This window comes from Kwoniella mangroviensis (genome assembly GCF_000507465.2).
Source record: "Kwoniella mangroviensis CBS 8507 chromosome 1 map unlocalized Ctg02, whole genome shotgun sequence".
In the NCBI taxonomy this organism is placed as follows: Eukaryota; Fungi; Basidiomycota; class Tremellomycetes; order Tremellales; family Cryptococcaceae; genus Kwoniella; species Kwoniella mangrovensis.
The window spans coordinates 1,282,022-1,295,631 of NW_027062534.1; the positions used below are offsets into that span (position 1 = coordinate 1,282,022).

At 46.3% G+C, this 13,610-nt stretch overlaps 3 protein-coding genes across 3 annotated transcripts; 2 read left to right on the forward strand and 1 right to left on the reverse strand.

The window, feature by feature from the left end:
• Positions 1 to 133: 133 nt before the first annotated feature.
• On the forward strand, positions 134 to 2,179 carry I203_105583 (uncharacterized protein; the record flags this gene model as incomplete). Its single annotated transcript, XM_019144739.1, has 4 exons — positions 134 to 551; positions 655 to 1,336; positions 1,491 to 1,815; positions 2,063 to 2,179. 4 exons carry the CDS (start codon positions 134 to 136, stop codon positions 2,177 to 2,179), a joined length of 1,542 nt encoding a protein of 513 aa, XP_019006074.1.
• Positions 2,180 to 3,242: 1,063 nt separating this feature from the next.
• On the forward strand, positions 3,243 to 10,249 carry I203_105584 (uncharacterized protein; the record flags this gene model as incomplete). The annotated part of the gene is made up of 5 exons (XM_019144740.1): positions 3,243 to 3,999; positions 4,091 to 4,848; positions 4,901 to 5,266; positions 5,327 to 5,356; positions 5,423 to 10,249. The coding sequence occupies 5 exons, from the start codon at positions 3,243 to 3,245 to the stop codon at positions 10,247 to 10,249; spliced, it is 6,738 nt and encodes a 2,245-aa protein (XP_019006075.1).
• A 1,230-nt stretch (positions 10,250 to 11,479) lies between these two features.
• I203_105585 (uncharacterized protein) lies at positions 11,480 to 13,251 on the reverse strand (the record flags this gene model as incomplete). Its single annotated transcript, XM_019144741.1, has 2 exons — positions 11,480 to 12,645; positions 12,753 to 13,251. 2 exons carry the CDS (start codon positions 13,249 to 13,251, stop codon positions 11,480 to 11,482), a joined length of 1,665 nt encoding a protein of 554 aa, XP_019006076.1.
• Between the last annotated feature and the right edge of the window lie 359 nt (positions 13,252 to 13,610).

Consider the following 13,610-nt stretch of genomic DNA (forward strand, 5'->3'; position numbering starts at 1 on the left):
GATTTTGAGCTTGAGAGTCAGAACGCTGAATGTGAGATGTGAGATGGTGAAGATGACTGAACGTTGCGTACAAAATCAACCTTACGACGATTACTCAAAGAGAGACATATAGAAGCGGGTCCAGTCATTCACCATGGTCCTATCGTACAGCTCTATAGCAAAGCCAACGGCAGATACTCCCAACATAATATCAATCGCCTCGTCCTCATCTTCTGCACCTGTTCCTTCATCGTCTACTCAAGTTGAATACGATGAAACAGCTGCGCTTCCTTCTTCGCCTGTACCTTCCACCGCCCCTGTCCCATCCCATCCTCAACACCCCACCGCCTCATCCTCCAGTAGTAGGAACACTACCATACAGCATCTGATACTTGATGCTGGGCCTTTACTCTCCCTTACGCCTTTACGACATCTTGCAGGCTCGTTCCATACCACTCCTATGGTCCTGGCCGAGTTGAGAGATCTGAAAGCTAGAGAACATTGGGAAAGATTGGGATTGACCGGAGTGGAAGTTACGGTAGAGAATCCTTCGAGCGAAGCTATGGCTGCTGGTATGTTGGTCTATATGCTTTCTACCATTACATCTGCCTAGAGACTGTTATGTCAATTTGTCTCGATATCTAAGCTGATGATATATGTCATGTATGATTTCAGTCACTGCGTTCGCAAAGAAGACGGGAGACTTCTCTGTGCTCTCGTCAACGGATTTATCGGTCGCAGCTCTGACATGGCAATACGAAGTGAAAGTTAACGGATTGGAAGGTATACGGACTGAACCTGGACAGAGGATCAAGAAGAAATCTACAACTCAAGAAGATATCGTCAAAGAGGAATGTCAGAATCAGGAGCAGATGCAGGATGAAATTGCTGAAAGTGCAGATGGAAAAGATGAGGGAGAAGGAGATGATATCAAGCAGAACATTGAGGAGGAAGACGAAGGAGAAATCGAACAAGTTGCTCAATCCATCGAACAGGTTTTACTTGATTCCAACGCTCGATCTACCGCTGATGACCTCAACAAATCTGATACCCCTACTACTCAACCACCTGCACCTGCACCTGCACCTACAAATGACGAACCAGTCCAAGAGATAGATAACGAGTCAGATGGAGGAGAATGGATCAACCCTTCCAATCTCACTACCCACCGTTCTCGTGATTTAGGATTGATCACTCCCAGTGGATCAGGTGCCAAACCACCCAGTGTAGCTGCTATGACCGGTGATTTCGCTGTGCAGAATATACTCTTAGGGATGGGTTTGGGTCTGGTAGGCGAAGGTGGAAAGAGGATAAGTAAAGTGAAGAGTTTCGTGTTGAGGTGTCATGCTTGCTTCAAGTGAGTGATAAGGCTGTCCCATCCTCTAGTTCGACTGTCAATCCAATCTGTCAATGCCTTGCTAGTCGTCTGTTTTGTTTTTGTTCTTTTTTCTTTTTTTCTTCATCGAACGAGAAGATGTTGAGGAACTGATAATGAACGTTGGTCATTTTAGGATATGTAAAGATTCCTCTAAGAAATTCTGTCCATCGTGCGGAAATGCCACCTTACTACGTACGACGGTATCCATCGACTCTAAAACTGGTAAACAGAATATCCACCTGAAGAAGAACTTCCAATATCATCTTAGAGGTACCAAGTATTCTATACCTGATGCTAAGATGGGTAGAGCCAAGGGACAACAGAAAGGTGGTAGTGGATTGATCTTGAGGGAAGATCAGCAGGAATGGAACGATGCGGTGAAATATCAGGACATACAGAAACAGAAGGAAGATAGGAGGAAAGCTAAAGGCGTTTTGGAAGGTTGGAATGATCCTGATGTGAGTGACATCTCGCTCTATCTTCTATTCGGTCCTTCCAGATTCCTAGATTCTGTCTTCCTCTCATTCATCCCCCTTACTCCATGCGGTCCTCGCTCTTCTCCGCTTGGCTATATGATCACCAAAGGAGGGTTAACATTATCTGTCTTGTCAGAGCGAGATTTCATCGCGTCACCGTTCATTCCATGTCGTTCTTCGGGGTTTTATACGAGACGCTCAATGTATGCTGATGACACTTGAAATTCAGTGGCTACCTGAGATCATCAGCGTCGGTACATCAGGCAAAGGTCGTTCACACCCCTCCAACATGCCATCTATCGGACATGGTAGGAAGAATCCCAATCAAGCTAGGAGAAAGCGATAAGCGTGTACTAGCTTTTCTAAATGCTGTGCCGGTATCCCAAAGGATGACCCTTTCTTGTCATATATATTTCATCCGTGTGTAAGTTTCCGATTCTCTCCTCACTGTCATGTATGTGTTTGTGATGGTGTACCTTTCTTGTGATATGCTTCTAGACTGATTATGGATAACCGCCGGAATCACCGATATCCTCATTCTCATTTCCCATTTTGCCACTCCCACTCCCCAGTTATCTGAAACATTAAGGTTGGACCTGTTTGACAAGTTGACATGTCTTTTTGTCTCTCTAACAGTCTCCCACTCATGTTCATCATCCATGCATGTACGACGTCCATTCCTATCCAACCTTGTTTCCAATCATGCATCATCCCAAGGTAAAGCGATGAACGTACGATACTATACTGACCCCGATGATTCCATGCTTCACTCTCATTATTACTTTCTTTCGCTTTATCTCTTTCCTTTATCAAATTCAAGCTTTGAAGATCAGTTTGCGCCCCCATCCATTGCGCTTGTTCACCCTTTTACTCTCCACCATCACCATCACCATCACCATCACCATCACCATCAAATTAAGAAGCATACACCCATATCACCGTACAGTCAATCTCAACCTCCATCAAGGGCATCGTCCTCCTCTCTCTCTGTCCATCCCTCCCGAATTACAACGCATCCTTTGCTTCTTCTCCTGGGTTTAAGTTTCATCATCAATATCTTTGAACTCGAAGATTGGAGTGAATGAAGAGAGAAGAGAGAACAGTTGTGAGGATCCGGGTTGTTGTCCCCTCTTCTCGACCGCGTGTGTGATCGAGTCAAGTCATGGGTTCACATAGGTCATGGTAAATGCGAGGCTTTGTTTTCTGATCCAGCTTTTGATCAATCCGATCACAATCAACCGATGATAACAAGTATCATCAACCCTCCTTCCACTCTCACATATATAAATCATCAACATCAATTTCTCTCCCTGTTTTTCATTTCCGTATGTGATCAAAGCTAGCTATTTGACTTCCAGCCGAACTACCTCTTACCTCTCTCTCCTGCCACACATAATCAATATCAAATCATGCTCGCTTTTGCTCTTATCTACCTATCCTACTTCTTATCCCTCTTCATCGTCCCATACTTCTTGACTCTCTTCTTCTCAATCCATTTTCGGTCCATCGAATTTGGCGAATACTGTTTCCCTACCGCTACGTTGGAGGAAGAAAGAAACACCGTCGATGACCGTCAAGATCAACCCCATCGAGATCCTCCATCATACATCGAAGAAGACGATGGAGACGAAGTAGAAGGATATCAAGTTGACTTCCAAGTCTTGATGAATGATTATTGTGGCTCCGAAGCTATGTCAGTCGACCTCGACAACAATGATCCCCATCCAAATCAGGCGGCGAACAATCAACATCCTCCACCTATCATACCTTCCCGAATACCGGATGCGCTCAATCTCCCACAGCCTTCAGATGGTCCATCAAGCCGACCCGCTCAACATGTAGCTACTCCAACTTCATCTCTTCCACCTCAGGCATTCTACCCATACATGGTAACACCTCATGGGGCTCTCATACCACCAATCATCTTATACCACGCGTACCCTTTCTGTAACATGCCGTTGGATTATTTCAAAAAGCTCTACGAACAGTGTAGACAACAACTCATCATGCTCGCTCTTTCGAACGACGATCCACATACGCACAGGGTAAAATTGATCTTTGGCGAGACTCATCGTCCTTTCAGACTGGCGAGGAAAGAGAAGGAATCAAGTAGGAAGGTGAATAGGTATTACCCATATAGGAGAAGATCAATGAATGAACGTTCAAGTAAGTATCATTTCATCTTATCTAATATCCATACCGCGCCATAGGAATCATGTGACATATTTGAAAGGAATAGGAAGCTGATAACTCACAGGATTACGACAAGGTATCAAAGGATGGCCATACTCGCTCGAGAGGTTGTGGGGTTTCCGATCCAAGTCCAAACGTCGCACAAGAAATACTCAAGTTCCAAAGCTATCTGATATCCTTTTGGAACCACTGTTCCCTGAGAATCTCCTACGGAAAAAAAGACTTGAAAGTCCACCACCACCTTTCCCATCTATTCTCAATAACGCTTATGCGCCTATACCATCTTCTACTCCGGATTCTACCTTCCTCCATCCTCCCAAAAACGAGATTACACAACTCTCAGCCAAAGCTCTTGGCAAACGACCTTGTCGAGATTGGGATCATGGAAATGAAGAAAACTCGGATATTAGTGCGAAGCAAACAAGGAGGAAAACAGTTGAAGCTGAGCTTCGGGGGAATTCACCTTCATTTCATAAATCCAAATCCGATGAATTCGTCATCACCAAGCCACCTACTGTGCTGCCTGATAAGCGTAGATACTCTCAACGTCGATCACCTAGTCCTTCTCTGGGTCGTCAAGCCGGATCCAGGAAGAAGAGAAGGTTAACGGAGAATCATTTTTTGGAGATTTCAGAGCTTCCTAATGAAAAGAAAGAGAAGGGAAATAAAGAGGAAGAAGAGAAAAAGAATGCTCCTTGTACACCGCCTAGGCACAGAGACAGTACACCTGAGCTGAGTAATACACCAGGGGGAGAGGAGGAAACGGAAGTACTGGTTACTCCGCCACAACCTTCTTCGAACGTTGTAGGAGAGGAAGTACAGGTACGTATACTTGCTGGTATGACGAGGAAATTGTACTGACAGTTATCGATAGGTGGTCTCTCCGATCTTACAAGGAGAAGTATCGCCTTCCACCTCGCCGACTCAATCGGAAGTCGAGTCAAACATTGTACAAGTGCTTCGACGAAGGAAGAATCGTCCAGCACCTCTCGTACTTGGTGGCTATTTTAATCCAGCTGAGGATACTCCAGCTCCTGCACCTACTCGTGCAGGACCTAGGGCAGCAACCCTGCTACAGCAACCGCAAATGGTCAAAAGGGATACTTGGCCTCACTTCATGGCGCCTTCGCTGGACGGTTACACCCATTCACCTACTACTGCGATGTTCTTGGATGGACCTGCTAACATGGCAGGAGGAGAGGTAGAGTCTGAATCAGGGGACGAGCCTGGTCAAGGCAAGGTATGTGCTACCGTGCTTCTTTTAATTCACTGAAACGGCATCTGATATCTCGTGTAACAGAGGAAATGGAAACCCAACAAGTTGAGAAGAGTAAGTCCACCCGTGTTGTATCGATACTTCAACTTTCGCTGACAATGTTCATCCCCTCTGTCCCAGTTGATGACTCACTTGCCGTATCTTCAACCGACTTCACCCAGTCCAGCGACGAACTTTCTTCATAGTCGAAGACACGTCTTGGTCCAGCATATCCAGAAATTACTGGCTGAGAAACCTGTCGTACCTGAAGCCGTTTCGGTTGTTCCACCTCCTTTCAAGCAACCTGACCCTCAAGATCCACCTTTACCTATCTCGCCTCTGGCATCCAATTCCCCTAAAGCCAAACGAGCACTTAACCCCTACGACCTCAAACCTTGGCCTAGGAAATTACCAAAGCAGGATCCCGCTTCGGTGAACTACACGTTTGAATTTCTCCGGACCATTCCTGAGCCCACTAGGGTCGAATGGGCGAAGGAAACGGACTATGCCAGAGTTTTGAGGGAAAAGTTTCACCACAGGGCTTTGATGCAGAAAGAGGAACGAGAAGCTAAAGAGGCGTATGGTGAAATGGGCGATTTCATGAGGGCTCTCCAAAATACCAGTGATGGCGATGCACTTGGCATTGACCAATCAAGTGGTGGTCGTAAGCAATTACGAAGGACTCAATCTTCAAGATCGATCTCTGGTGAAAATGCTCAAGCTGGACCTTCGAAACGATCAAGAACAAGATCGGGAACGGAACCTTCCACCCCTGCTATCGCTTTAGGTTCGCCATTCCAAGGTGACGTTGGAAGTATCATCGCTTCTGAGTATGCCTTCGCTAGCCCATCGATCGTACCTGCGAGTGTGATCGAGACTGTTAGCTCTCCACTACGCCACGAAGATCCTCCACCAGCTGGAATACCTCTTCCTTTTTCCAACAGACCAACATATCAATTGAATACAGCCTCTGCTCCAATTCCGCCACCTACTCCACCTAATGATCTAATCCCTGCTGCAAACACAGCATCTTCGGTTGTATTCCCTTCAGAACCTGTCCAAGAGTCGAGAGGTCCTGAGTTGAGCACCCATACAAGCTCCTCTACACCATCTCCTCGAGACAATGTCAATATCGAATCTCAAGAAACGATATTCATTACTCCTAGTAGCGAGTCTACGGTAGAAGCTAAAGATGTGCCTCTCGAAATTGCAGAGAAGGAAAGCATCGTTCCTGAAGAAACAATACCTACTAGAGAGAATATTCCTGAAGAAGTCGCCGATGATGAAACCGTGGAGAGGGATACCCATGATGCTAGTCTCGCAACACTTTCGTCTCAAGAGGAACAAGGTACCCAAACTCGAAGCGAGGGTATCGGTCTTACATGTTCTGCTCCTTCCATAGTTGAGCTACAGAATGATACTCAAACTAGTATCGCTCCTTCTGAAGTCGAGCCAAAGGACAATGATGAAAGCAGTATATCCTCAATATCAAAATCAGCTTCATCACCATCATCTGCCGATACCTCAATCATCGGATCTCAGGGATTGGAAACATCCTCACCCGATCCTAAAATCGCTGAAGAATCGGTTCTGCGTGCTGGGGTGACTGAGGAGAGCCGTCAAATGAAATTCACATCCTCATTCCTCACAACTTCTCAATCCACCTCGACTCCCGATCAGACCCCGCCCACCCCATCGGTTGCACCTGCGCCGCCATCACCAAAGCCTCAAGCTGCCGTCATCGAATCCTCCGAAATTGGCTCCGATGCTCCCAAGTCGACTTTCGATTTCCTGACTCGACCAATTGCTCCTACTCCACTCGAGCCAACCAGTGCTATCAGTAGAGCTATAAACCGAGCTACTTCGTCTTCGAGATGGGCTCGAGGTAAAACTAGAAGTCATGGGGGAGCGATCAGAGGTGGATTAGGTGGATTATGGGCAGCACATGCCGCTCGAACTGCCAATAAGGCCAATCCTCCAAAAGTCACCAAGAAGACTGATGATGGTGGAGAAATGGAAAGACAGTTGGGGACGGCTTTGAAAGAGGGAGAAACCGAGATGCAGGATCAAGATATGAGTGAAGTGGAGGAGGAGAATCAAGATCAGAATATGGAAATTGTCTCTTCCGACATTCAAGGTTCATCTCGACCTACATGGGCTTCCTTCCCGACTTTATCGTCTTCGTTCTCGACTGTACATGGTCAACGGCTCTTCCGTTCTCAACATCAATCTGTGGGGATAATTCGACCTCGACCTCGATCACCTCAACTGCTTACGATTTTCGAGAGACGACGAAACGCTTCTGCTCCTTCTGAGGTCGAAGATGAGATGGAAGTTGATGAGATCTGTGAAGCTCCGCCTACTTGTGCGAGCAGTACACCTCCTGCTTATACTCATCTACGTGTCCCTTCGCCCACCAGGTTCAACCGGTTCCACCCCATTGCACCACAGTCCTCTCAACATCAGGCTTCTCACCAACCGCCTTCCTCCATCTCGTCTACAACCAATGAGGAAGTAGAAATGACCAATGAAGATCTTTCGAGTAATACCGCTGCTCACAATCAACGGGGTTCATCTTTCGCTCAACAGATGTACATGCCCAATATCGTTTCTTCCTACCTCGCTCAACTGGCTCACCGACCACGTCCCGAACCAGCAAGATTTGTGGAGGATACGGAGATGCAGGAGGCAATACTCATAGACACTCCCACTCAACCTTCCTTCCCTTCTCATCCAGTCAAGTCCAATTTTTCTCACAACGTCGCGGCTCCTCAACCTCATTTCACACCACCAGCCCAAGCTACGAGAGTAGAAACGCTACCACCTCATCTACGATTCCGACAACCTGCTTCTTACGATGCCGACCAGGCAGACGAAGACGAATATGAGGAAGTTGAGATTCCCGACCCTCCAAGCTCTGCGTTCATTACCAATAGGATGGTGCGAGAGACGGAATCGGTCAGACAAGGTATATCATCGCTCAGCATATCGGATCCTGAGACAGTGTCCGTCGATATAGTACCCGAACCTTCACGAGCGACGAATGTCGATTCTGAGATCAAAATTACACCACCACCGTCAAAAGAATTGACATCGTCGCGCCTCCTACCCTTACAGGTACATCTCGAACAACCGGTGATAGCTGATGCTGCTGTCGATTGGACCGATCCTCTCGCCACCCCTCGATCATTTATGGCTGAAATGACTCGAGCTGAAGATTCTATGACAACATCGGGAACTCCAGCCGAGTCAACCTCTACTCCTCAGCCTATCCTGTCAACGACACTTGGTAATGTCATTCCAACACCAATCTCTGCCACCGTAACCTCCCCGAGCGAAGATTCAAACATGCCATTCTCTCGGCCTTCGATACAACCCAATCAGGATCCTCTAGAAGCCGATTTGACATTCCAAAATGCACTTGAACCCCGGATCATCAATCCACTGAAAGCTTCTGGTCATGCTGCAAGCGCCAACATGGGCTTACGAATGCTTGCTAGTATCGCTGAGGAGAAGGAGGAGCTTGACAATGACTTGATTGACATGAAAGCGGTAGAAGAGGTAATCAATGGTGATGAGAAGAAAGAGGGGAGTGAAAGAAGGTCAAGTCGGGAAGAAAAGGGTAAGAACAAGGCGGTTAAGGTCGAAGGTGTTCAAGAAGCTGCCGACAATGTCGAAGAGTCGACCGAGACTTTGTCGTACGGCGACAAAGAGCTCCTGGACATGCTGACTTCTGGACCTTTACCAAGTTGGCTCGCTCCTGAATCGGAACCGACAGTACATCAGGAGCCGCTCATCACCTTCTTCGATCAACAGTGCTATGATCCAACTCAAGCTCAAGATTCCATACCTTCTTGCCTCGATTCCTCATCCTCGACTGCTCCTTCTCTTTTCGACTACAATGGTCACCCGGTATGGCAAGCGCCAGGTCAAGAGCAATTTGCAGTTCCGCCCCCTCTTCCCGCTGTTGCTCCTCCAGACAGTCCTCCTTCTACACCACCCCCATCAGCAGTGGAAGTAGCGACCGAAGAAGAAAGCGATCTCATACAGAATGCGAGGTCAGGTAGACAACGGGGTATGGCCTGTATCAATAATACCGCTGCACTTAGGAAACTCTCATCACAATCTTCCGCTAACAGTATTCCACCGATTGGTCAAAGTCTTCTCTCGATGTCGCCGGTACTTACGCCTACTCAGATGGGAAAGATAGATGAGGAGATTGATTTGGGGAATTTCAAGGCTAAGGATAACGATAAAGCAAACATGCCTCCTCCTGGTTTTGTTAGGTTCCCCAAACAACGATCCAGCCAAGGGTCTTCTGGCACATCATCAGGTAACTTCGCTGCTCCGCCCGCCAGATCTTCATCTTCCCATTCAGCTTTCAGACCTGTCATTGGACCTTCGAAGTCGACTCTCCTTGCCTTCCCTTCAAGTTCCACTAGATCTTCGGAGGTTGCAAGGGATTCGGATAGCTGGGAATCAAGAACGTGTTTCCAAGCTGCTAAAAGGGGGAGTGAAAAGGCACAAGAAGAGGAATTTCGAGGACGTGCGGATATACCTATTATCTTACCTGTTCTTACTCCAGATTTGATTCTTGAAGATACACAAGGACCTTTGACTCGGATGTTGGCGAGGCTACCCGCAAGAGTACGTCGGGCGTTGGACGCAGCCGCAACCGATGCTCAACCAGCTTCGACGAATATAAATGGGGTTGGACAACTGGGTCACCCTTCATCTTCATCTTCGTCTTACGGATCTAACGGAACATGGACAGGGACCGAACCGTCAACAGGCCCGGTGGATTACTCAGCTTTAAACTCGCTCGCCAACTTGGCCACAGCCAACGGACCTCTCCAATTTCAAGTGGTTTCGGAGACTCCTCTGTTTGACCCGTCGATATTCCCTTGCGAGGATCATGAGCTTCCAGAGATCCTCCTCAGGAATGACATTGCCGTTCCCGATACGTAGGTTCCGTCTTTCATCTTTATCGCTGCGTTACAGGTGTGACAGGCCTAGATGCTGATCGAAGTGTGACTTGATTTGATGATAGTCACCCAGCACCATGGAAAGGAGGCGATGGGAGGTGGTACATTGATGCGGTTGACTGGCACAGTTCCTATCCTTTGCTTCCTTTCTCGCCTGGTTTGTAGGTTGGTGCTGGCAGGCTGTAGCTGACAATTCGATTTGGCTGTTTTGAGTGTTCTTGGTGTGCCTTGAGCTGTTAGGATATGGACGTCCGAGGTTTTCGAACTTGGAATCTGTCGATTTGGATTGTCATCATCATATTCATCAAATACTTATCCATAACCATATTCATACACCCACTTGTTCATTGCTTCCTTAGACTTTGTTCTCATTCTCATTATTGTTTCGATGTTGCGTTGTTCATGTTGTATCATTCTTGTATCACACTATAGAAAATGTAAAGACCGTTAAATTTTGTATTTTAGAAAATTGACTCCGATTGACCAGAAATGACTAAACTGACGGTTCTTCGTCTTATATCGAAATGTTTTCCTTCAACCCATCTCCTTTCCTGTCCAAACGCCTCAAACGGTATTCTATCATCTACTATTCGACCATGTTGAATACTCTACGGATGTTATAGGTACCTTTGACTCGACCTCCATCTTCATTCTCCTTCATGGAAATGGAAATGATGATTGATGACATGGCGAATATCAAACCCCGCACGCATAATATCTTTCATCATACTTTGTGTGACGTATAGATATATGTTGTTTGAATCTTCTCTGAGGAGTCGATAGTCGACGAGTTATGGGACTTATCCCTTCTATGAGATCTACCAAGGGTCATTTTTCATTTTCATCTCTAAGATGAGCAATGGAAAATAATGAGTAGTATACCTCGTCTACATTTCTTTGTCTCTGTAGCTTTGTACAAAATACATGCATCAATATTGACTTTTAACTTCGCATATACAACGATATCCAGATATTGAGATCTAGGTTACTTACTTTACAACGAATGGATGGGTTGATTATTTACAACTTTACGATTGTCATATACAAATACTGTACTGTACAAAGATATGAATTGTCCATATGCTACCATAAAAACTCAATGTTCCAATGTGTAATTGTCCTTGTGTCTATCGCCCAGAAGCTTTACAAGACAGGAGAAATGAATCGACAATCATTCCAAGACGATCGTCGGTCCTGAATTCTGAACTTGGCACTAAATTCCATTCCTACTCCTCTTATACCATATCCCTCTGCCCAACGCCCTTCTCAACCCTTTCCCTTGCCCTCTTCGATCAGGAACTACCAGCATATCTCCCTGCCCTTGGTTCGGAGGTTTGCGGGGAGTAAGCGAATCGTTGTATTGCTGAACTACGGCTCTTTGAAGATGTTCGCGATATACATCCCTTGTCCCGCCTTGAAAATTCGGTTGGTAAGTTGAAGTTGTTGATGGCGATTGGACTGAAAGTGAATGTGAGTTTCCTTCAAGAGAATATAGGGGAGTATCGTTGTTTAATGTATTATTGGGTCGAACGATAGGTCTGGCGGTCGAGGAGGAGGAGGATGTAGATGTGGAATGTGACCTCTTAATGCCGGCTGAGTAGCGAGAATGCGAGCTGGATATATGAGATTCCGAGATCGGCGTGTTGATTACGTCGATTACTTGCAGAGGTAAGAGATATTCGTACTCGTCTGGGGCAAGGACGAGAGAACCTCGTTCAGAGGGAGTGGTAAGTGGCGGAGCGGGAGCTGATGGCCGTGCGGGTCGATGTGGGTTTACCGTATTCCAATGCGAAGAATGAGTGGTCAATGAGTCCGCTTTCGGTAGTGATACAGATTCATCATCAGCGCTAAAGGTGGCATTGCCATGATCGGGTAGTTGTTGCTGGATTCTCGGTACAGGGAAAATGAGCGGTTCGAAGACATCTTCATCCACTTGTCGAGGTGTCTTCAAATCTTCTTCTTCTGAATCATCCATATCTGGGATTGAATGATGGTTGACCATTTCCCCATTCTCGGTCGACTTGTTACCTAAAGTGGGATGAACGGATTTCTGAGTAGGTACTCTCCTAGTTGACGAACTTGCTGTTCCCGCTCTAACGTCTAGAATCCTAGCATTATCTTCTATGACCTCTTCTTCATGAGTTTCATCTCTATGAACTCCATCGTGATCCTCTTTACTCGATTTGAGAGGTGTATACGATGCTGGTGAAGGAGGGACAGGCGACAAGTTGAATTTGCCAGGTAGAGTTGGTAAAATTGGACGGCTCAGCTCGGGAGTAGAAGATGATCTGCGTCTAGAGGATTGGTGTGTCATGTCGGATACATGAGGGAATGGATCTTGAGAAGAGGAAATTATGACTGTCGATTGGAGGAATTCATCTATGTGAAGGAGATATATCGTCAGCTCACAGTCCACATGATGAGTTGGTACAGTCTGACTCAGATCACTGGTGATGATCGGAGACTGGAACCTTAGTCAGACTTACCGGTCAAATCACCAATCGGATCAGTGATGGTGATACATCTCGCTCCATTGAGACACTGCATATAGCCTTCTTTCAACCCTTTCGCTTGTGATTTCCATTCATCTTCAACTTCTTTCCACTCCTCTTCCCTGGTGACCGGATCTTTCTCTTTTTCTTTTCTCACGTACTCTTGAGGTCTAGCAGGTGAGTTCAGTCTGTCTTTTGGGCCTCCTCTGGAGACAGTTGAAGAGAACGACCTATTCAATCTTCGAGGTAATCTCCTAAAATAACTCGAGAACGAATACGACCGTTTCTTGTTCTTCTGAATGATTTCTTGTTTAGGTCTAGATGAGAATGCCAGATATCCCGATGAGTTAGGTAAGAGCGTACTAAGTCTAGGATGGACGGTGCTGACCGACGAGGTGATCCTTGATGATAGACCTGCGGAGGATAGCGGAGGAGGTGAATGGAGTGATGAGGGGGAGAGGGGCGTGAGAATGGGACTTCCACTTGATTCCATTTTTAAACTTTCTGTTCTCCTACCTCCTCTACTATCGAACGGACTGGAAGGATGAAGTTTCTTACTGGGATGTGATCACATTGTCGTGGTAAAGTGAAGTGGAATATGAACACATGTGAAAGGCGATGTGATGTATATCATCAGTACACAGCTATCACTCTACAGTACCCAGTATGAGTGATGTTCTGCTTCGAGGTGACTAACCTCCACCTGTGAATAACTTGAATGAGTTACCCATTTATATCACCCCCATCTGTTGACGTCTTTTGTCTTCCTTTCGTTCATTTTGCCACCAAAAACATCCAATTCATTAAAGTCTCCACTTCGAGTTCAAGACAATTATCGTACACGAATCCTCA